A 24,496-nucleotide genomic window follows, 5' to 3' on the forward strand; every position below is an offset into this window, starting at 1 on the left:
CAAACCACAACACAGAGTTACACATGGAATAAACAAGCGTACAGTGAATAACACAATAAGAAAATAAAGTATATATACAGTGTGTGCAAATGGCGTGAGGATGACTGAAGACATTCAAAAGACATGTCAATCTAAGAAAGTGGTTGTTACAGCTACATTGGAAAGATCTGAGTGCCAGAGTCATTTCAGTTCATTATGTGCCCTAAACTTACCTGGAGCAATCAACTACTGTTGATTTTATAATTCTTGAACTGTGTGTTTTTCAATACAAATTGGTTTCCCCTCCGATACAGTAGACGGCGCTCTAAAGTTTGGTCAGTGCTATCTGAGCAGAAATATCAGACGAATCGTAGCCGAAGATTTTTTTTATAAATCAAGATAGACCATGGCCTGCGTTTCCAATGGGAACAAATTTAATCAAAGTAGCCAGAACAAGCAAGGATATAGGCAGAGCTAGCATGTCCTTGCATGTTTCCGTAAGAGAACGCCTACTCTGAAGTGCGCGTGTGCAATAGCTCAATACGCCCTTGCGCTCCTAAAACACGCATTTTTTTAAACTATGGCAAAGGGTAAAGTCTACAAAGATTAGTCCACTCTGTTCGTAACAGATTCTAGTTTTGGAAAAATAAAACTGTAGATCAAATGTTTCATCGATGAGAACATTTGCAGAATGTCGTCCAAAATCCATCTCCTCCCACTGCCGGCCACTGGGCTTCCTCTCATTATCAGATTTGGTAGTAAGTGGAAACGCCAACTGGATGCTTCACATTTATACATCCGGTGAAATATCTGGCTCATTGTTTTATCTGTGTCGTCACATTCGTGAAACTAGATAGCTATAAACAAAGATGGTGGATTGTTAAAAATAATAATACTACCTGAAAGATAAGTAACGTCTTTCATTTGTGGTACTACTCGCACAGCAGACAAAATGTCAAAATTGGAATTGTTGAATATATTTCTTACGAAGAGATTAACCGCGGCTGCCGAGGAGATATTTGGGGCTGTGAAGGGTACTATAGTTGAGTACCAGACAGAAATCGTTCGCTCCAAGGAGGAGAACAATCGTCTCCGAAAGCTGCTGGATATTGCTGTTCAGCGCGTTCTACTTCAAACAGGTAACTAGCTAAGTAGCGCTAGGATATGAACCTACTTTTATTTCTCAAAACGAGGGAATTGTTTTGGTTGTTGCTAGACTCCACAAATAAATCTATACAAAATACCAGAATTGTTCTAATATACTAACGTTACACTAGCCTGAGAATATGAAAAGCCGACCACAGTGCTGCCAACTTTGAAGAAAGCTTGGAGTGAGATTTTGCCTAGACGGGGCCTGTGAAATGTTACTGTTTTAAAGCTAATCTCCTGTAATTCTATGTATTTCGACATGGTTTAGGCCTATGACCAGGGTAAAAAAACAACAACAGGTCAGCTGTATTCAGAATGCTTTAAACAATAAAGGAACACTCAAAATTCTACGATATTGTTACTTTTAGGTTTTGGGGGGATGGAATTAAAAGTATGCCTTTTTTAAAATTCTTTAGGTGGTTTGACACTTTAAAAAAAATTATTTCAGTAATGAAATTAGATGAGGAAACAGGCCAATGGGAGAAACAGTGGGAAGGTCAGTGAGAATGCTCTGCACAGGAAATACTAATATTAATGGTTGATGGCAGTGGGTAACCAAATCATAGATTGCAGTTTTGTCGTAGACTGCTTTCAAGGTAAGGACACACACATTTAGTATTTTGGTGAACTCTTTAAAATAGTGCTGGATGAAAATCCTGCTTGCTCTCCTTGATCTATGTTTCCCAAATGCTGGATGTTCTTAATTTGTCAATCATCCAACCTGTAAAAAAAAGGTCTAATGAATATCAATATTCAGGTGGTTTATGTCTACTAGTTGAAGATCATTGTCATTATCTTACTCTACTTTGACAAAATATTTGTTAATGAGTTGTCAGTCCCCTTTTATCGCTACCTTGCATGTGCACAATACTAAAATGGCAAATTATATTTGAGGCCTGGAGCATTTTAATATACAATGCTTATTTGTAGGACTTATTCAAAACTGTCCATGAATGGCTGAAAAAATATATAGCCTTCATTTTCAAAGACACAAGTAGGCATCAGGTTTAAAATCTGTGATTACACTGGCAAAATTGGGAAGAAGTGGAACAATAAAATACTGTAAATGTGGGGAATAACAGTGTTCTTTCTGACATGCACACTAATTCCACTTTTATTTCAACCCACTGTTAAGAATGAGAATTGTTCAACTGATCAGACTAAATAAAGTAAATTGATAATCAAATCTGCTCTAGGCAAGACATAAATCTGCCCCTACACCCTAACCAAAATGTTTTTATATTTATTGTCCCCCCTCTAGAATCAAACTTACGCTTTTGAGTTCACAATCTGTTTGACCAAATGATTTTCATAGTGACAAATTAGGTCACCTTACCTAAACATACTGTAGGCCTGTCTGCTGCCTTTTCATTGTCAGAGCCTAAATGCCAATCACCAAAACAATGGTACTAATGTAAGTGTGGATTAAATCAACATTAGTACATGCTGTCAAATTGCTGCATTCTGCAATAGGGATGGGAGTAACAGCAACCTAAATTTGGTGACAACATTGTATCTAAAAATGCACTACCGTGCTGCTCATTTTACCATTTTATAAACTCAGCAGAGAGCGTTCTCTCTCTCCATTCAACTCCACTCTAATCTTGAGGGGCGTTTGGTAAAAAAATACACATTTTAAAGAATCACCTCAGATCTATTCATATACAATAAAAAAAAAATGTTTACCCCGTTTTCTCCCAAATTTCAATCTTGTCTCATCACTGCAACTCTCCAACGGGGAGCCCTCCAGGCCAAAACCTTCCCTAATCCGGACGACGCTGGGCCAATTGTACGCCGCCCTATGTGATTCCCGATCACGGCCAGTTATGATACAGCCCGGGATCGAACCCGGGTCTGTAGTGACGTCTCTAGCGCTGCGATGCAGTGCCTTAGATGCTCATCCAAAAGCTCTCCCCCGCCCTCCATTTGGCAAATCTGATCATAATTCTATCCTCCTGATTCCTGCTTACAAGCAAAAACTAAAGTAGGAAGTACCTGTGACTCGCTCAATATGGAAGTGGTCAGATGACGGCAGACTGTTTTGCTAGCACAGACTGGAATATGTTCCGGGATTCATCCAATGGAATTGAGGAGTATACCACCTCAGTCATCGGCTTCATCAATAAGTGCATCGATGACGTCGTCCCCACAGTGACCATACATAAATATCCCAACCAGAAGCCATGGATTACAGGAAACCTCCATATCGAGCAAAAGGCTAGAGTTCAAGGAGTGGGACACTAATCCGAAATCCCGCTATGCCCTGAGACGAACCATCAAACAAACAAAGCGTCAATAAAGGATTAAGATTGAATCCTACTACACCGGCTCTGACACTGTTCGGATGTGGCCGGGCTTGAAAACTATTACGGACAACAAAGGGAAACTCAGATGCGAGCTGCTCAGCGACGCAAGCCTACCAGATGAGCTAAATGCCTTTTATGCTTGCTTCGAGGCAAGCAACACTGAAGCATGCACGAGAGCCCCAGTTGTTCTGAATGACTGTGTGATAACGCTCTCGATAGCCGATGTGAGTAAGACCTTTTTAAACAGATCAACATTCACAAAGCTGTGGGGCCAGATGGATTACCAGGATGTGTACTCAAAGCATGCATGGACCAACTGGCAAGTGTCTTAACTGACATTTTCAACCTCTCCCTGACTGATTCTGTAATACCTACATGTTTCAAGCAGACCACCATAGTCCCTGTGCCCAAGGAAGCGAAGGTAACCTGCCTAAATAATTACCGCCCTTTAGCACTCACGTTGGTAGCCATGAAGTGCTTTGAAAGGCTGGTCATGGCTCACATCAACAGCATCCTCCCGGATACCCTAGACCCATTCCAATTCGCATTATGCCCCAACAGATCCACAGATGACACAATCGCACTCCACACTGCCTTTTCCCACCTGGACAAAAGGAACACCTATGTGAGAATGCTGTTCATTGACTACAGCTCAGTGTTCAACACCATAGTGCCCATGAAGCTCATCACTAAGCTAAGGACCCTGGGACTAGACGCCTCCCTCTGCAACTGAATCCTGGACTTCCTGACAGGCTGCCCCCAGGTGGTAAGGGTAGGCAACAACACATCTGCCATGCTGATCCTCAACACTGGGGCCCCTCAGGGGTGTGTACTTAGGCCCCTGCTGTACTCCCTGTTCACCCACAACTGCGTGGCCAAATACGACTCCCAACACTATCATTACGTTTGCTGATGACACAACAGCCTGATCACCAACAACGATGAGAGAGCCTATAGGGAGGAGGTCGGAGAACTGGCAGTGTGGTTCCAGGACAACAACCTCTCCCTCAATGTGAGCAAGACAAAGGAGCTGATCGTGTACTACAGGAAAAGGTGGGCTGAACGGGCCCCAATTAACATCAACGGGGCTGTAGTGGAGCGGTTTCGAGAGTTTCAAGTTCCTTGGTGTCCACATCACCAACAAACTATCATGGTCCAAACACACCAAGACAGTCATGAAGAGGTTATGACAAAACCTTTTCCCCCTCAGGAGACTGAAAAGATTTGGCATGGGTCCCCAGATCCTCAAAAAGTTCTACAACCATTCTGCACCATTGAGAGCATCCTAGAGAGCACCCCTATTACTAATCTGTTCAACCTCTCTTTCGTATCGTCTGAGATTCCTAAAGATTGGAAAGCGGCCGCAGTCATGATCCAAACTGTTACAGACCTATATCCATCCTGCCCTGCCTTTCTAAAGTCTTCGGAAGCCAACTTAACAAACAGATCACCAACCATTTAGAATCCCACCGTACCTTCTCTGCTATGCAATCTGGTTTCCGAGCTGGTCACGGGTGCACCTCAGCCGCGCTCAAGGTCCTAAACGATATCCTAACCGCCATCAATAAAAGACAGTACTGTGCAGCCGTTTTCATCGACCTGGCCAAGGCTTTCGACTCTGTCAATCACCGCATTCTTATCAGCAGACTCAACAGCCTTGGTTTCTCTAATGACTGCCTCACCTGGTTCACCAACTACTTCAGATAGAGTTCAGTGTGTCAAATCGGAGGGCCTGTTGTCCAGACCTCTGGCAGTCTCTATGGGGGTGCCCCAAGGTTCAATTCTCGGGCTGACTATTTTCTCTGTATATATCAATGATGTCGCTCTTGCTGCGGGTGATTCTTTGATCCACCTCTACGCAGACAACACCATTCTGTATACATCTGGCGCTTCTTTGGACACTGTGTTAACAAACCTACAAACGAGCTTCAATGCCATACAACACTCCTTCCATGGCCTCCAACTGCTCTTAAATACTAGTAAAATGAAATGCATGCTCTTCAACCGATCGCTGCCCGCCCGTCTAGCATCACTACTCTGGACGGTTCTGACTTAAAATATGTGGATGACTACAAATACCTAAGTGTCTGGTAAGACTGTAAACTCTCCTTCCAGACTCACATTAAGCATCTCCAATCCAAAGTTAAATCTAGAATTGGCTTCCTATTCCGCAACACAGCCTCCTTCACTCATGCTGCCAAACATACCCTCGTAAAACTGACCATCCTACCGATCCTTGACTTCGGCGATGTAATTTACAAAATAGCCTCCAACACACTACTCAGCAAACTGGATGCTGTCTATCACAGTGCCATCTGTTTTGCCACCAAAGCCACATATACTACCCACCGCTGCAACCTCGCTACATATTCGTCGCCAAACCCACTGGCTCCAGGTCATCTATAAGTCTTTGCTAGGTAAAATCAAAGGTAGAGCTCCACCTTATCTCAGCTCACTGGTCACCATAGCAACACCCACCCGTAGCACGCACTCCAGCAGGTATATTTCACTGGTCATCCCCAAAGCCAACATAAAAATCACTGAAGTTGGAGACTTATCTCCCTCACTAACTTTAAGCGTCAGCTGTCAGAGTAGCTTACTGATCGCTGCAGCTGTACACAGCCCATCTGTAAATAGCCCATCCAACCAACTACCTACCTCATCCCAATATCTGTTTTTGTTTTTCTGCTCTTTTGCACACCAGTATTTCTACTTGCACATCCTCATCTGCACATATCACTTCAGTGTAAATTGCTAAATTGTAATTACTCCGCCGTAATTGGCCTATTTATTGCCTTACGTCCTTACTTAATTTGTATACAGATTTTTCTATTGTGTTATTGACTGTACATTTGTTTAGCCTATGTGTTGTTTTTGTTGCACTGCTTTGCTTTATCTTGGCCAGGTTGCAGTTGTAAATGAGAACTTGTTCTCAACTGGCCTACCTGGTTAAATAAAGGTGAAATAAAATAAAATCCTGACCGGTTGCATCACCGCCCGGTATGGCAACTGCTCGGCATCTGACCATAAGGCGCTACAGAGGGTAGTGTGTACGGCCTAGTACATCACTGGGGCCAAGCTTCCTGTCATCCAGGACCTACAGTATCTCACAAAAGTGAGTACACCCCTCACATTTTTGTAAATATTTGAGTATATCTTTTCATGTGACAACACTGAAGAAATGACACTTTGCTACAATGTAAAGTAGTGAGTGTACAGCTTGTATAACAGTGTAAATTTGCTGTCCCCTCAAAATAACTCAACACACAGCCATTAATGTCTAAACCGCTGGCAACAAAAGTGAGTACACCCCTAAGTGAAAATATCCAAATTGGGCCCAATGTGTCAATATTTTGTGTGGCCACCATCATTTTCCAGCACTGCCTTAACCCTCTTGGGCATGGAGTTCACCAGAGCTTCACAGGTTGCCACTGGAGTCCTCTTCCACTCTGGTGGATGTTAGAGACCTTGCACTCCACCTTCCGTTTGAGGATGCCCCACAGATGCTCAATAGGGTTTAGGTCTGGAGACATGCTTGGCCAGTCCATCACCTTTACCCTCAGCTTCTTTAGCAAGGCAGTGTTCGTCTTGGAGGTGTGTTTGGGGTCGTTATCATGGGAGGGGATCATGCTCTGCTTCAGTATGTCACAGTACATGTTGGCATTCATAGTTCCCTCAATGAACTGTAGCTCCCCAGTGCCGGCAGCACTCATGCAGCACCAGACCATGACACTCCCACCACCATGCTTGACTGTAGGCAAGACACACTTCTCTTTGTACTCCTCACCTGGTTGCCGCCACACACACACTTGACACCATCTTAACCAAATAAGTTTATCTTGGTCTCATCAGACCACAGGACATGGTTCCAGTAATCCATGTCCTTAGTCTGCTTGTCTTCAGCAAACTGTTTGCGGGCTTTCTTGTGCATCATCTTTAGAAGAGGCTTCCTTCTGGGACGACAGCCATGCAGACCAATTTGATGCAGTGTGCGGCGTATGGTCTGAGCACTGACAGGCTGACCCCCCACCCCTTCAACCTCTGCAGCAATGCCGGCAGCACCCATACGTCTATTTCCTAAAGACAACCTCTGGATATGACGCTGAGCACGTGCACTCAACTTCTTTGGTCGAACATGGCGAGGCCTGTTCTGAGTGGAACATGTCCTGTTAAACCGCTGTATGGTCTTGGCCACCGTGCTGCAGCTCAGTTTCAGGGTCTTGGCAATCTTCTTATAGCCCAGGCCATCTTTATGCAGAGCAACAATTCTTTTTTTCAGATCCTCAGAGAGTTCTTTGCCATGAGGTGCCATGTTGAACTTCCAGTGACCAGTCAGTATGAGGGAGTGTGAGAGCAATGACACCAAATTTAACACACCTGTTCCCCATTCACACCTGAGACCTTGTAACACTAACAAGTTACATGACACAGGGGAGGGAAAATGGCTAATTGGGCCCAATTTGGACATTTTCACTTAGGGGTGTACTCACTTTTGTTGCCAGCGGTTTAGACATGAATGGCTGTGTGTTGAGTTATTTTGAGGGGACAGCAAATTTACACTGTTATACAAGCTGTACACTCACTACTTTACATTGTAGCAAAGTGTCATTTCTTCAGTGTTGTCACATGAAAAGATATACTCAAATATTTACAAAAATGTGAGGGGTGTACTCAATTTGGTGAGATACTGTATATACACTCCTCAAAAAAATAAAGGGAACACTAAAATAACACATCCTAGATCTGAATGAATGAAATAATCTTATTAAATACTTTTTTCTTTACATAGTTGAATGTGCTGACAACAAAATCACACACAAATAATCAATGGAAATCCAATTTATCAACCCATGGAGGTCTGGATTTGGAGTCACACTCAAAATTAAAGTGGAAAACCACACTACAGGCTGATCCAACTTTGATGTAATGTCCTTAAAACAAGTCAAAATGAGGCTCAGTAGTGTGTGTGTGTGTGTGTGTGTGTGGCCTCCCCGTGCCTGTATGACCTCCCTACAATGCCTGGGCATGCTCCTGATGAGGTGGCTGATGAGGTGGCAGGCCCCCCAAAGAAATGCCACCCCACACCATGACTGACCCACCGCCAAACCGGTCATGCTGGAGGATGTTGCAGGCAGAAGAACGTTCTCCACGGCGTCTCCAGACTCTGTCACGTCTGTCACATGTGCTCAGTGTGAACCTGCTTTCATCTGTGAAGAGCACAGGGCGCCAGTGGCGAATTTACCAATCTTAGTGTTCTCTGGCAAATGCCAAACGTCTTGCACGGTGTTGGGCTGTAAGCACAACCCCCACCTGTGGACATCGGGCCCTCATACCACCCTCATGGAGTCTGTTTATGACCGTTTGAGCAGACACATGCACATTTGTGGCCTGCTGGAGGTCATTTTGCAGGGCTCTGGCAGTGCTCCTCCTGCTCCTCCTTGCACAAAGGCGGAGGTAGCGGTCCTGCTGCTGGGTTGTTGCCCTCCTACGGCCTCCTCCACATCTCATGATGTACTGGCCTGTCTCCTGGTAGCGCCTCCATGCTCTGGACACTACGCTGACAGACACAGCAAACCTTCTTGCCACAGCTCGCATTGATGTGCCATCCTGGATGAGCTGCACTACCTGAGCCACTTGTGTGGGTTGTAGACTCCGTCTCATGCTACCACTAGAGTGAAAGCACCGCCAGCATTCAAAAGTGACCAAAACATCAGCCAGGAAGCATAGGAACTGAGAAGTGGTCTGTGGTCACCACCTGCAGAACCACTCCTTTATTGGGGGTGTCTTGCTAATTGCCTATAATTTCCACCTGTTGTCTATTCCATTTGCACAACAGCATGTGAAATTTATTGTCAATCAGTGTTGCTTCCTAAGTGGACAGTTTGATTTCACAGAAGTGTGATTGACTTGGAGATCCATTGTGTTTAAGTGTTCCCTTTATTTTTTTGAGCAGTGTATATAGGCAGTGTCAGAGACTCCTGTAAAATTGTCAGAGACTCCAGTCACCTAGACTGTTTTCTCTGCTACCGCACGGCAAGCGGTACTGGAGCGCCAAGTCTAGGACCAAAAGGCTCCTTAACAGATTCTACCCCCAAGCCATAAGACTGCTGAACAATTAATCAGATGGCCACCGGACTATTACATTGACCCCCCCCCCCCCCCCATTTGTTTTGCACACTGCTGCTACTTACTGTTTATTATCTATGCATAGTCACTTCACCCCTACCTACATGTACAAATTACCTCAACTAACCTGTACCCCTGCACACTGACTCGGTACCGGTACCCCCTGTATATAGCCTTGTTATTGTGTTACTTTTAATTTTTTAACTTTAGTTTATTTGGTAAATATTTTCTTAACTCTTCTTGAACTGCACTGTTGGTTAAGGGCTTGTAAGTAAGCATTTCACAGTAAGGTCTATACTTGTTGTATTTGACGCTTGTGACAAATAGTTTGATAAAAACATTTTTAGACCGCTGCGCCACTTGGGAGGCCATATCTTTTTCAGAGCCAATCTGATTGGTCAAAAGACCAATTAGTGAAAAAGACCAGTATTGGGCTGACTGTCTAAATGCAGCATTATAGGCTGACCACACCTTCTACATGGATTTCTACATTTATTTTGCGTGCGCGAGCGTCGCAAAATAAATGTAGAAATCCATGTTATTCAATTATTGCACCCACACTGCTCGCACGTGCCAACGAGCGTCTACGTTACCAAGGGCCAAAATAGAAGTAATTCCTATTTCTGACGTGCTGCAAGTCCTGCCTCTCACATCTCCTCATTGGTTTATAGAAGCAGGTACCCACGTGCCATCTCCTCATTGGTTATACCCACGTGGGTGATTTAAAGATGAAATGTTTTGCTGGTTGTCGTGGTAATAATATGAAAGTGTAGATGCCAATCACCATATAAGTTCAAAGATGAAAAAGCCTGGAAGGAGGAGGGATGACTAGAAACGATTCGGTTGACCGTTTTATGTGTGGATTAATTGTCGGAGTAGAGGACCTTGTGCATTTCAGGTAAAATAACAACTCGATGTTTATATCCCAGGACAAATTAGCTAGCAACAGCAAGCTAGCTAAAAAGGACAAATTAGCTAGCAAGTGCAAGCTAACTAGCTAAATTGCCATACATGTTTAATGCTTTTTAACCTGTCCCCAAATTAATGTCATTGGTTCAGAGTTTGTTTTGATATTTTAACCTGCGTGTTGTGATCGCCTTTGGTGTAGGGGGACAAAATAAATTTATGCACGATAGTGCACGATGGCGCACGCGTGCAGACGGTTTGGGTTCCGTGTAAGTGTATTGTTTTTGGCCAAATCATCCACTCTTCTACGCCTCCAATAAAATCACTCATTACTGCCACACACAGGTCGGCTGATCCAGCAGCAGGAAAGGTAATTGATTTTGTCACCTACAACAGTTTGAACGTCATATCAATCTGTTGTTTCACCCATATATTACACGGAATGCAATAATATTTTATGTAAGTAGACAAGGATTCTATATTTCTAGATAGACTGAGTGATTTTACTAGCGGTGCAGAAGTAGATCTGGGACATGGGTCAAAAACAATTCTTAGATTCTTTCCAGACAAACCATTTTTTTTTCAGTTGCATTTAACTTTTTATTTAGAACTTTTTTGGAAGTACATACTGGATGTAAAGGCAGTAATGACAATGGTTGCTCTGCCACACTTGTCTTTGGTAAGTACCGAATGTGTTTTGACATTTAGGCTTGCAAAGCTGGTGAATAGCAAGTTGAATGGCTGCTTCCTGGGCTTAAAGGAGAATCTCCATATTCAACGTCTCCTGTAAACCCAGATTCTGGTTCACATGCAGGCTACACATGTCATACATGTACTGTGGTGCTAAGATAGAATTCCCTTCAGCTGACTTTCTTCCTTTCCTTTCCCTCTAGACCACCATGCTATCCATCTCACTGAAGATGCATCTTCCCCTGAGCAGCAGCACTGTGAGCAGGAGTGGAGCCCCGGTCTGGGCCAGGACCCAGAGCCCACACAGGTTAAAGAGGAACAGGAGCTCAGAATCAGCCAGGAGGAAGACCAGCTTCAGGGTCTGGAGTCTGATACCAAAGGAGAGTCCATATTAACTGCTCCCTTTGTTAAAAGTAACTGTGATCAGGACCCAGCTCAGCCTTCACATCTTCCACATACCCAAACTGTGGACATCAGAGGAGACTCTTTAGCCAGAACCATATCTTCTAAGCAGATCAAAATAGAAAATGAAGACTACAGCACATCAGAACCAACCAGTGACTTACAGACCATCTTCAACGTGAATTCCGACTGTCTTGCAGCTTCGAGTGAAAATGGTGCCCAACCCAATATCAACAATAGAATTCAGAGAGAAGGACTCTCAGGATATAAGGCCCCACATCCACAGGGAACAAGCAGTGCATATGAAAGAGAAAGTATAGGTCTACACATTGATGTTAGAGGCCAGAACACCTCAAAGCTGCCTCAACAGAGATCCCCCTATCAACCCCAGGGCATACAGAGAGTGTATCGTTGCAGAGAGTGCGGGAAATGCTTCAGTTTCTCCTGTCAGTTAGAGGTCCACATGCGATGGCACACCAAGGAAAGACCATTCAGCTGCTCTGTGTGCAGAAAAGGCTTCACAACCATCAGCATGTTGAGGAGGCACCACCGCATTCACACTGGAGAGAAGCCCTTCCGCTGTCACATCTGTGGGAAATGTTTCAATCAGTCGGCTCACCTGAACACTCACTTTAAAATTCACCCAGGGGAGAGACCGCATGGCTGGAAAATGGCTCGGTCAAAACGTTAACAGCAGAGACATTTACGCTCTCTCGAAATTAAGTTCTGAGCACAGAAGGAGAGTGACAAGTAAATCTGGGCAGTTTAATTATTGGCCAGGATTTAAAACACTAGAAGAATCAGTGATTGATGTTTGAACAATGCATTACAATACAGTGGGGAATGGGAATAACTTTGAGTAATGAAAATGTTACTGTTTTTCACTGATCCATGTGATTGTGTTGCTGCATGCGTCATCATCTGAAGCCATGCTTGGTTCAGTGCCAGCATGAGGATATGAATACTGCTAGTAGCTATATATATGTTGACTGATGTTGTTGTTTTGTAATTACACTACACATTTTTACAGGAAGCAGAGGATATCACCTGTTTTAGTAGATGCAGACCAATCAATTAATTTGATCATCCTCATCTATTTCCCCTTAGGACTTGGACATGACTGCTGGGCTGTATGACTATCCTATTAGGGTCTTGACAGTTATCCCTGATGAAATTACTGTGTAAAAATGTAGTGTTCTGTACTGAATGTTAACTGTTTTTAATAAATAATTGGTCAAATGTTTTAAGATCAGGATTATTTTATCTTCTACCATTCAGGCTGCAGTACTGTGTGTGATGGGGGGGGGGCACTGTGTGTGGGTAGCACCGTGTGTGGGGGGGTAGCACTGTGGATGGGTAGCTGTGTGGGGTGGGTGAGTAGCACTATGTGTGTGTGTGGGGTGGGTAGCTGTGTGTGGGGCGGGTAGCATTTGTGTGTGTATGGGATGGGAAGCACCGTGTGACTACCAATTTCAACCTAAAGCAGTGCCTCTGAGATACTAACTGATATCTAAACATACATACTGTATCTTTCAATCTAGTTTAAACTGACACATTTTCCCCACGCAAATCATGATTCCTCCCGTTTGTGAAAGAAGCTCATATACCTTCTAAGTGATCCCATCTGATTGAAGTCTGCTGCATTCATGGCACGGATGCGGTTTCTCCTCTAGGTGAGTCTTCATATGCAGGGTCAGGGCTTCACTCAGCGGAGACCTTGTGACATTCATCACAGCGATGTGGTTTCAACCCTCTGACTCGTCATACGTGTGGTCAGGGAAGCTCTTTCCACAAATATGGCAACGATGCAGCTTCTCCTTCGTGTGTGTCCTCATGCATCTGCAAGCTTCCTTTTCGACTGAAATGTTTACCACAATCTTGACACTGAAATGGTTTCTTCCCAGAAACTTGGTGTTTTTACATGAATGATGTTTAAAATCGTTTTCTACACAGGACACTGGCATGAGCCCTCACAATTTGCACTTTCAGGTTAGCCTTATAACAGGTACAAGTGTTAGTCACACATTCAGTTATATAAAATGGGCACAAACTGCCTGCCTGTACAACATGGAGAGTTCACCCATTCATTGAATGCTGCAGTTCTGTGAGGTTAAACAAGACCTCTTCTCTGAACTTTGACATTGTTTTTGGTTACAGTATTTTAAACAGCAGGTGACTGTTTTCATCCCACTGTTTTCATAACTCAACTTTTTTCTCCAAATAGTTTTTTTCCTCTATTGTATGCTTACTTGCTTTCTGGTTTTGTTTGACCTCTATAAATATTTTGGGAATTTCTCCCCCTTTTGCTTTGTTGCAATTTCTGTTCAACCCTCCGTAGTTGTTTCTTTTGCATTGTTTCTGCAATCTGCACTTTTCTTTGCTTTGTCATGTGTTGAGACTGAGGACTACTCTGGTTGAAGGTCCCGCTTTGGTCCATAAGAGCATTTGTTGCCCTCCACTGTTCCCTTTTTTTGTGCCCTGGCTGTTTCAGACATCAATTCCATTGGAGGTTGATCCTTCTTCCCTTGAGCCCTTCTTTGATAACTAAAAGCAAAACAATAACTGATACCAGATGTAAATCACTCTACACTGACCATACAATTAACTAAATAAGTTGAAATGTACAATGAAATTCAGAAAATGCTACCATACTCTTTTCTTGGCAAGGTATTCCTCCGTTGCTAGAGGATCAGAATTTATCCGTGACCTGTGACCTGTGTCGTGCAGCCCTCTCCTTGCTGGATGAAGGCGTCTTTTTTTTATTTTTAACTGTATGGACAAGTGTCAATACTTGCAGTTTTCTTATGAACGACACCAATATCCCATTTTAGTTGTTCAAATTCAACCGTGGACAGTTGCCCAATATATTTTCACCCTTTGATATGCAAAAACTGTACAAATGTATCATTCTTTGTGATACATTTATACAGTGCCAAACAGAAGAGAACATATAGAAATGTGTTGTAATAAGATTAGTTTTTTTATATATAAAATATTATCCTTGGACACAAAAATAGCAAATTGTCAATTACTCTCATTCATCAATCAATACATTAGATTAAATCAACTAACAGTAGTGACATGAGGAGAATGTCCTACATTTGTTAAACTGTTCCTTCAGATATTCTGACTGAATCCTATTTCCCTCACAGAGCACCTCCAGCCTTGGGTCTTGTCTTCATATGCTCTGTTTGATGGAAGCCTTTGTGCCAAACACGGCAACAAAGTTTTTTACCATGTGTGTATCCTCATATGTATGTCAATATCCCTTCCTAGGGAAAGATTTGCCACACCCATTGCAGCTAAAAAACTTATCCCCTGTGTGAACTAGCTGGTGGATGTTTAGTCTATTCTGAGCTATAAAACTGTGGTCACACAGTGAGCATGTACACTTCCCTCCATGTATTGGACAGTGAAGCTAACATTTTAATATCGGCTCCATACGCCAGCATTTTGTATTTGGGATCAAATGTTCCATATGAGGCGACAGTACAGAATGTCACCTTTATATTTGAGGGCATTTTCATATGTTTTGTCATTTAAAAATGAAAGCATGAAATGTATCAAGTTCCCCAATTTGAATAAGTATTTCACTTCTATTAGTCAAAAGTTATTTTGTCCCAAATTCCTTGCACTCAATGACTACATCAAACGTGACTACAAACTTGTTGGATGCATTTGCAGTTAGTTTTGGTGGTGTTTCAGATGATATTTTGCCCAATAGGAACTAAATGGTGAATAATGTATTGTGTCATTTTGGAGTCCCTTTTATTGTAGGTAGGAAGAGAAGATGGCAATGGTGAGAGGTTGGCATGTTTTGTTGTAGCCTCTTCATGATTCATTCAGGATTATTTTAAAGTGTGCAGAAACATTTGATCTACTTAGAAAATGACTCCAGTTATAATTAACCATTCAGTTCCTATTGGGCAAAACATAACCCAAAAGACAACAAATGCATCCAACAAGCAACATGTTTGTTGCTCGGAATACGCACCCGCACTTTTTACTACTTCAAACACACTAAGTGAATTTGTCCAAATACTTATGACATCTTCAAATGGGGGCACTAGATACATAAAAATGCTTTTAATTCTAAAATGGTAAAACCAATCTGTATGAAAATACCCTCAAATAAAAGGTGACATTATGTACCGTAGCCTCATATGAAACCTTTCATCTCAAATCCAAAATGCGGGAGCCAATTTTAAAATGTTAGCTTCACTGTCCAAATACATATGGAGGGGAGTGTATATGTATCCCCTGTGTGTAATTTCATATGATCCTGCAAAAGATGAGGACTTTTGAAACAAACCTGGGAGTGGAACGGCTTCTCTTCTGGATGTAACTATCTTAAATGCTCTGCCAACTGTCCCTTTCTGGTAAAGCACCTGCCACAACCATGGCAATGAAAATATTTATCCCCTGTATGTATTTGCATGTCTTTGACAGTATTCCTCTATAAGGAAACATTTGCTGCACACATGGCAGTTAAACGGTTTCTCCCCAGAGATCTTTTGTCAGACTGTTTTCTCAGAGTTGATGTACAACTATCGACACATTCACTGTTTTTATTCTGAGCTGGAGAACAGTCTGAATTTACTGGAGAGAGGGGCTGTAATTCACTGTTTGGTTCTGATACTCCATAGCCCTCTCCATGTTCTAGTTGGATCTCTTCTGTTGTTTTAGTGGGTAGTAAGTCATTCTCCACGGTTTGGGTTTGGTGAATACTTGAGGGCTGGGGTGGGTACTGATCCCAATCACTTTTCACAAAGGGAGAAGTTAATATGAATCTTTGGTATCAGACTCCAGCCTCTGAATCTGCTCTTTCTCCTGACCAATCCCAAACTACTCCTGTTCCTCTTTAACCTGTGGTGGCTCTGGGTCCTCCTGCCCCAGACCTGGGATCCACTCCTGTCACAGTGCTGCTGCTCAGGGGGAACTTCTGCGGCTGGGGATCTGTAGAGATGAAAAAATAAATATCTCGAACTATAGTATGATATAGATAGTTATTTTCCTCTGACACTGAAGATCCGACTGCGCACATGCACGTCTGGCCACAATATTGTATGGTTTATCTGAAACGTCTTTATGATATGTGAAGGTAAAAAGTTATGGAAACATCAGTATACGCTACAGACCTGCTTTATATTACTATGTCAGGCTGTGTGATGACATTAACGTTAGTAACGTTAGCCTTTGTAGACGTTCGATCTCTTTCTTTGATCGGGAGATGTCTTACTCGTACTCCGATATCGTTTTAACCACGGCCCTAAACATTTCAAAAGCTGCTGCTGTTAATTGCTCGGTAACAAACACTGTCAGCAGATGTAGTTTAGACATTATGATAGTGTACAAAAAAAATGTCCAGAGAAATGCTGTCCTACGGTATGTGGAAGTAAACAGTGCATGCTTCCTTACCGCTCTTTGTTCATTGGTCGCTATTGGTATACCGCCACCTGTCGGACTGGAGGGAGATAAAGCCATAAACAAACCAACCACACATTTTGGATGAATGCAGCGCTGAGTAATCCTAAATGTAATATGACTTAACCTTACTCTTTAATATTCACATATTTTTGACAGCACTTACGTTTGTAGACATCCATTCATTGACAGCAACATTATCGTAGTCAACCCACACAAAAGGGGGCGGTATTGCAATCTCTGCTACTCTTGTGACGTTCATCCGCTTTCCTTTCCCAGTCTATGGTTCACGGTTTACACACAACATAATACTACTAATCCACGTGAGTTAAACAATAGGAACTGATACACGTTCATGCTACAAAATGTCCAAACTTCATCTGCTGAATGTGTTTCTTACCGAGCGATTGACAGCGGCGGCTGTTGAGATATTTGTGGTCGTGGAAAAAACGGTATCAGAGTACCAGGAAGAAATCTCCCGTTCAAAGGAGGAGATCGATCGTCTACGGATGCTGCTGGATGTCGTTACCCAACCAAAGATACATTTGCATAAAGCAGGTTGGTAGCGACTATGACATCAATCAAGCAGGCAAGCCACATTGCCAATAAACAACCAATAGACAATTGTTTCTTGAAAATAATGTCATGATCGATTGTAATATAATGATTGATTGATTGACTTTCCTTTTACTTTTAGATCCCCAGCAGCTAATACTCCCTGTCCCTGAAGAGGAGGAGCAGCAGCACTGTGAGCAGGAGTGGTGGTGCACCAGTCTGGGGCAGGAGGACCCAGAGCCCACTCAGATTAAAGAGGAACAGGAGGAGTTTGGGACAGGTCAGGAGGAAGAGCAGCTTCAGGGGCTGGAGTCTGATATCAAAGAGTTCATAAACAATCCTTCCTTTGTGAAAAGTGACTGTGATCAGGACCCACCTCAGCTCTCACATCTTTACCAAACCCAAACGGTGGAGAACAGAGAGAGGGATCATATGAGGACACACACTGGAGAAAAACAATATCAGTGTAGTGAATGTGGCAAATGCTTCAGCCAGAAGATATGCCTGGAAGAACATATGGTGACTCACAAAAGAGAGAAACCACATCAATGCGAAGACTGTGGGAAATTTTTTAGCCTCAAGCATAACTTAACAGTCCATATGAGGATACACACGGGAGAGAAACCATATCAGTGCAAAGAATGTGGCAAATGCTTTGGTTACACCAAATCCCTGGCAAAGCATATGAGGAGTCATACAGGAGAGAGACCATATCAGTGTTGTTATTGTGGCAAATGCTTCACTCAGAAGTTTAGCCTGAAAGAACATATTAGTATTCACACAGGTGAGAAACCATATAAGTGCCCCATGTGTGTAAAATGCTTCAGGGCAGCACGATTTCTAAAACAGCACCAACAGATTCACAGAGAACAACCACGTTGCTGACTTTTTGTGGTTAATGCTTCACTTGTAAGAACTGAGAATGAGGATGAACACAGAGTGAGAAACATGACATTGCTGCTTAGGGTAAAATATTTCTCTCACTTGTGCAGTAAGACCTTTCGATAGTAAAAAGCTGATGTTTCATAACCCATCTGAGCATGGCACAAAAGTGGATAGTATGTTTTGTAGAACTAGTATTTTTAGTTTACACAGTAAGCTTTTTAAGTTTTTCCCAACATATGAGTCCCCCATTTGGATTACACCTTAAAGTCACAGCAAACTAGTACATTGGTGTTATCTATATACATAAAGGATGTTTACATTTTGATGGGAAAGTGCTTCAGATTTGAAGACATGCTACCTTATACCTGTAGTGGCAGGACAAACAAACCCATCAGGTCAATGATCTTGGTTAAATATACGGTGCCTTAGGAAAGTATTCAGACCCCTTGACTTTTTCCACATTTTGTTACGTTACAGCCTTATTCTAAAATGTATTAAGTAAATAAAAATCCGTAGCAATCTACACACAATACCCCATAATGATAAAGTGAGAACACGTTTTTTGAAATTTTATCAAATTAAAAAAAAAATACATTTTTTACATAAGTATTCAGAGCCTTTGCTATGAGACTCAAAATTGAAATCAGTTACATCCTGTTTCCATTGATCATCCTTTAGATGTTTCTACAACTTGATTGGAGTCCACCTGTGGTAAGTTCAATTGATTGGACATGATTTGGAAATACTTTCTATATAAGGTCCCACAGTTGACAGTGCATGTCAGAGCAAAAACCAAGCCATGAGGTCAAAGGAATTGTCCGTAGAGCTCCAAAACAGGATTGTGTCGAGGCACCGATCTGGGGAAGGGTACCAAAAAAATTCTGCACCATTAAAGGTCCCCAGAACACAGTGGCCTCCATCGTTATTAAATGAAAGAAGTTTGGAACCACCAAGACTCATCCTAGAGCTGGCCGCCCGCCCAAACTGAGCAATCAGGGGACAAGGGTCTTGTTCAGCGAGGTGACCAAGAACACGATGGTCACTCTGACAGAGATCCAGAGTTCCTCTGTGGAGATGGGAGAACCTTCCAGAAGGACAACCATCTCTGCAGCATTCTATCAATCAGGCCTTTATGGTAGAGTGACCAGACGGAAGCCACTCCTCAGTGAAAGGCACATGACAGCCTGCTTGGAGTTTGCCAAAAGGCACCTAAATACTCAGACCAAGCTTGTTTTTGCTTTGTCATTATAGGGTATTGTGTGTAGATTGATGAGGATTTAAAAAAAAAAAGTAAACACATTTTTAGAATAAGGCTGTAGCCTAACAAAATGTGGAAAAAGTAAACGGGTCTGAATACTTTCCAAAGGCATTTTATATTGTGAATGTATTGAGGAATAAACATGCACAACATTGTAGAAGCCCAAAATAGTGTGCCTAACAGAACCATACATTTTTAAGCATATGTAGTTGCCATCTCATTTAGTTTTGAATTATACACAACGCATATCAGTGACTGTCTTCTAGCTGTACTAAAAGCAGCACATCTTTTGTTTCAACAAGGCTCCTTGTTCAAATGTGCCACCTCACCAGCTCTAGTCTGCCACCTCACCAGCTCTAGTGTGCCACCTCACCAGCTCTAGTCTGCCACCTCTTATGTCTGTGTAGTGGGTTTGACACCACTGCATGGTGTTCTTTCTCATAAACCTTGCATAGCCCCAGTCCATGTAATGTCATGCTATGTTGTTGTGAGCATCTTAGAGTGGATTGGTATATCATGCTTCTTGTAAATAAAGCTTTTTATTTTTAATAATTTGATTTCATTTCAGGCTTTGTTATAGAAGGCAATTTTTTTTCTCTCAAATAAATATAGGTTCTCAACCTTTATTTATTATTATAAATACTATCAGGTACAGATGTATGATATTTCACATTACTGCATAACTTTTGCTGTGTGTTGGATTGGCATATCCCAAAAACATTCCTTATCCCAGATACTTCAACTGGTGACTATCGTGGAGAATAAATATGTTTCTGCATAAATCTGATTTATTGACAGTACAAACAATCGGGTTAGAGTGCTCCTTTTTCTTTATTCTCCCGGATAGTCACCAGTTTAAGTATCCTGAGGTATGGAATGTTTTGGGGATTTTCAAGTCCCTCAGTCGAGCACCGGGTCCCCCTTTTTTCGTTTCAATTGGGCTGAAGCGTGTTTGGGTATACCTTTTTTCTTTAGAGCGGCATCTGTTTTGGGACCAACACTATCCAGGAGATGGCGGTGTTTTGCGTGTACTTCTCGCATTAATTCATGTCACAATATTGTATCATATCAGTTAGAAAACAATGTAAACAAAATCATTGATTGAGTTAATAAAGCAGCATACTCGACACCTCTGGTATTATTGTTTTGGTATTTTTTTTTGAGTAAGGCAGCTTCAGAATGCAGTTTTTTTAAACCTCGCTCACTACGTTTACTGCGTTCTGTGGCGAAGGGACAGCCAGATGGTGCGTTCGTAAATTCACTCTGGCTATCTACTCCAATATCAGAGCACTCTCGTCTGAATAACTGATTCATTTACGAAGGTTCAACACCCGTTGAATATGGCCGGTGTCAATAAACGTCGGCAAAAAAAATAGTAATTAAATTGTTGCCAGCAGCACAGATACAGTCATCAATGCTCTGGATAACATAAAAACAGCCTAACCAGCTCTGCTAGGGTGAGTAAAATGGTCCGAGTGAGGTGTTCTCTCATTTGTCTGGAAGTAGCTAGCTAGTTAGCCAACATTTAGCCAGTAAGCTTGGGTGCTTGACTACCATTGTAAGGTCAGAACGCTCAGAACAACCCTACTCCTCGGCCAGAGCGTCCAGTGTGCACTCCGAGAGCTTAATGAGGGCAAGGTGCCTGTCAAATTATAATCAACTACATTTAAGGACGACAGCCCAGGTACCAGCAATTGCACACTTCAGTGCCTTCGGAAAGTATTCAGACCCCTTGACTTTTTACACATTTTGTTACGTTACAGTCATATTTAAAAATTTATCAAATAACAAAGAAATCCTCAGCAGTTGGACATGAGGTGACCGGAGGTGACCGAGAACCCAATGGTCACTCTGACAGAGCTCTAGACATCCTCTGGACAACCATCTCCGCAGCACTCCACCAATCAGGCCTTTATGGTAGAGTGGCCAGGCGGAAGCCACTCCTCAGTAAAAGGCACATGACAGCCCGCTTGGAGTTTGCCAAAAGGCACCTAAAGACTCAGACCATGAGAAACAAGATTCTCTGGTCTGATAAAATCAAGATTGAACTCTTTGGCCTGAATGCCAAGCGTCACGTCTGGAGGAAACCTGGCACCATCCCTACGGTGAAGCATGGTGGTGGCAGCATCATGCTGTGGGGATGTTTTTTAGTGGCAGGGACTGGGAGACTAGTCAGGATCGAGGCAAAGATGAACGGAGCAAAGTACAGAGAGATCCTTGATGAAAACCTGTTCCAGAGCGCTCAGGACCTCAGACTGGGGCGAAGATTCACTTTCCAACAGGACTATGACCATAAGCACACAGCCAAGACAACGCAGGAATGGCTTCGGGACAAGTCTCTGAATGTCCTTGAGTGTCCTAGCCAGAGCCCGGACTTGAACCCGATCAAACATCTCTGGAGAGACCTGAAAATAGCTGTGCAGCGATGCTCCCCATCCAACCTGACAGAGCTTGAGAGGATCTGCAGAGAAGAATGGGAGAAACTCCCCAAATACAGGTGTGCCAAGCTTGTAGCGTCATACCCAAGAAGACTCGAGGCTGTAATTGCTGCCAACGGTGCTTCAACAAAGTACTGAGTAAAGGGTATGAATACTTATGTAAATGTGATATTTCATTTTTTTATTTTGAATAAATTAGCAAAAATGTCTAAAAAACAGTTTTTGCTTCATCATTATGGGGTATTGTGTGTGGATTGATGATTTTTTTTTTTTATATATACATTTTAGAATAAGGTTGAACCTAACAAAATGTGGAAAAAGTCAAGGGGTCTGAATACTTTCCGAAGGCACTGTACATGTCATTTGTAGTGAAAATCGACAATTTGGTCAAATTCACACTGGTTAATAATACTATCACAGACCATTATTTCTGGAACTTAGACAACCATCTGAGACTGACATATGTCTGCTTTAATACATACAGAAGCATGAATACACACATAAATAAATATTCCTTTCAGGTAAACTTATCTCATCAAATAAATTATATGTGGTAACAGAAATGTAACATATCATCTGTACTGCAACCTTTACACATTTTCATATAAACATATATGAGTGTGTTATCTGTCTGTGTGAGTTGTGTGTGAGTTGTGCTTGAGTTCTTCCAGCCAGTCCAGTAGAGAGTCCAGCTCTCCTATAGCCTTTACTGCTGCCCGGTAGATCTCCAGCTACAGGATGGAGAGATGAGGATGGAGAGATGAGGTGTGGTAGAATGTAGAGGAGGGATAAATGAGGGGAGAGGATGGAGAAGAGGCGGAGAGAGGTTAACATTGGCATGGATCTTATTGATTCATCTCTCTCTCACTCTCCTCTCTTGGACTGTCTAAGCCTCTTTCACCATACACTCGCCAAACAGTATTTTCTCTATTTCGCTCTCTCTATATATGTATAGTTATATGTCAGTGTGTGTAGTTACCTTGTCAAACTGGGCCAGTAGGGAGTCCATTTTTCTCCTGGTGTCTTCTCCACAGTGGCAGTGCTGGAGGACATAAAGAGATGTCATTAGATCACTATAGTAGTAGCTTTTGTTCATGTGTGAGTTTTTAGGTGTAAAATGTGTGCTGTTGTGTGTTAATATGTATGTGTGTGTGCATGCCTGAGTGTGTGCGTGTCTTACACAGTGCCTCAGGTCCTTGTTGATTGTGAGGAAACTATTAGCGAGAGCGCTGGTTGAGCGTCGGTGCAGTGGCTGAGACAAGCCGTGGCTAACAAACACTCTCTCCACATAAAAACGCAGCAATAGACGCAGGAAACAGCAGTGCTCCCCCTCCTGAAAGGGAGGACACACTACATGTTACATTTACTGCAGCACGTTGTTAAAGAAATGTTCCAAATTATATCATGCTGCAAGGTTATGAGGGTTTACTGTATTTTTTGTACAGATACATGTATGTGTTTTTTTGCACCAGGAAAAGTCCTCCCGTAATTGACAACACTAGACTGAGTGCCTTTTAAAGAACATTGATATGCAAATTAAGGTAGTGAGAACAATTTACCTGTATGTTCCTCATCATGTCTCCCCTCAGCAGTCTCACTCCCATCTGACTGTCTGCTGCTATCTGCACACATTTAACCGACAACAACACAGTCAATACAAAATTCTATTCACTCTAATAAAATATGTATATGTAAAACAGACAGTGTGACAGAGAGTGAGAAGAGAGAGAGTAAAAGAGAGGTAGAGACTGAGAGCCTCAGGGTAGGCTTCTTGTTCTAATACAGTGACATGGAAATGACTGTGTTTGTGTGTGTGTTTGTGTGCTCACCACAGAGCTCCGTATCTCTGTGTAGTGCTTGCGTAGTTCGTGAGTGTGTACGGTGACAGAGCAGGTTCCCAGGTGTGTGCCATGTCCCAAGCCACACCCACTGAGACACGCTAACAGGAAGAGGAGCCTGGGGAGGGTGGGGCTTAACAGCAGCTTCATCTCTATGTCAACCTAGAGACAGACAGAGCATCACTTAGAAAGTAAACTCACACACCTTACGTACTGGTAACACATAGCCTAGAAGTTAGAGCATAGGGCCAGTAACCAAAATGGTTGCTGGTTTGATTACCTGAGCCGACAAGGTAAAAAAATCTGTTGTTGTACTCTTGAGCAAGGCACGTAACCCTAATTTGCTCCAGGGGTGCCGTACTACTATGGCTGAGACTGTACAAAACAACACTTTTCAGGTGTATGTGACAATAAAACCATTTTTTACTGACAGGTATATGGAGAAAAAAGTATACTTGATAAAAGGAAAAGTCCAACTTTTAGATAGAGCATCACTGACATCACAACATACACATTCATGTTAAGTCTTCTCAGTCTAAG

General features: G+C 42.5%; 3 protein-coding genes and 1 long non-coding RNA gene across 4 annotated transcripts; 2 read left to right on the forward strand and 2 right to left on the reverse strand.

Annotated features, from left to right (window-relative positions):
- The first annotated feature begins 716 nt into the window (after positions 1-716).
- Positions 717-12,805, forward strand: LOC115150315 (zinc finger and SCAN domain-containing protein 5B). Its single transcript, XM_029693474.1, has 2 exons — positions 717-1,118; positions 11,360-12,805. Exons 1-2 carry the CDS (start codon positions 932-934, stop codon positions 12,247-12,249), a joined length of 1,077 nt encoding a protein of 358 aa, XP_029549334.1. The 5' UTR covers positions 717-931; the 3' UTR covers positions 12,250-12,805.
- Positions 12,806-14,515: 1,710 nt separating this feature from the next.
- On the reverse strand, positions 14,516-16,985 carry LOC115150317 (uncharacterized). The gene is made up of 2 exons (XR_003867091.1): positions 16,697-16,985; positions 14,516-16,514 (listed from the first exon to the last, which is right to left on the reverse strand). It is a non-coding gene; the product is annotated as an uncharacterized LOC115150317 (long non-coding RNA).
- A 280-nt stretch (positions 16,986-17,265) lies between these two features.
- Positions 17,266-18,570, forward strand: LOC115150316 (zinc finger and SCAN domain-containing protein 2-like). Its single transcript, XM_029693475.1, has 2 exons — positions 17,266-17,540; positions 17,680-18,570. Exons 1-2 carry the CDS (start codon positions 17,348-17,350, stop codon positions 18,420-18,422), a joined length of 936 nt encoding a protein of 311 aa, XP_029549335.1. The 5' UTR covers positions 17,266-17,347; the 3' UTR covers positions 18,423-18,570.
- A 3,998-nt stretch (positions 18,571-22,568) lies between these two features.
- il19l (interleukin 19 like) lies at positions 22,569-24,106 on the reverse strand. Its single transcript, XM_029692667.1, has 5 exons — positions 23,948-24,106; positions 23,678-23,740; positions 23,299-23,451; positions 23,098-23,160; positions 22,569-22,849 (listed from the first exon to the last, which is right to left on the reverse strand). Exons 1-5 carry the CDS (start codon positions 24,104-24,106, stop codon positions 22,742-22,744), a joined length of 546 nt encoding a protein of 181 aa, XP_029548527.1. The 3' UTR covers positions 22,569-22,741.
- Between the last annotated feature and the right edge of the window lie 390 nt (positions 24,107-24,496).

Source organism: Salmo trutta, chromosome 16, assembly GCF_901001165.1.
Source record: "Salmo trutta chromosome 16, fSalTru1.1, whole genome shotgun sequence".
In the NCBI taxonomy this organism is placed as follows: domain Eukaryota; kingdom Metazoa; phylum Chordata; class Actinopteri; order Salmoniformes; family Salmonidae; genus Salmo; species Salmo trutta.

Bases quoted from the DNA above. Each gene is read 5' to 3' on its own strand.
- LOC115150315 (XM_029693474.1), top strand. From the start codon at position 932: ATGTCAAAATTGGAATTGTTGAATATATTTCTTACGAAGAGATTAACC. The intron at 1,119-11,359 runs GTAACTAGCTAA...CTTTCCCTCTAG, and splicing joins GCGCGTTCTACTTCAAACAG to ACCACCATGCTATCCATCTC.
- LOC115150316 (XM_029693475.1), top strand. From the start codon at position 17,348: ATGTCCAAACTTCATCTGCTGAATGTGTTTCTTACCGAGCGATTGACA. The intron at 17,541-17,679 runs GTTGGTAGCGAC...TTTTACTTTTAG, and splicing joins GATACATTTGCATAAAGCAG to ATCCCCAGCAGCTAATACTC.
- il19l (XM_029692667.1), bottom strand. From the start codon at position 24,106: ATGAAGCTGCTGTTAAGCCCCACCCTCCCCAGGCTCCTCTTCCTGTTA. The intron at 23,741-23,947 runs GTGAGCACACAA...AAATGTGTGCAG, and splicing joins CAGAGATACGGAGCTCTGTG to ATAGCAGCAGACAGTCAGAT. The intron at 23,452-23,677 runs GTAAATTGTTCT...CCTCCCTTTCAG, and splicing joins ACATGATGAGGAACATACAG to GAGGGGGAGCACTGCTGTTT.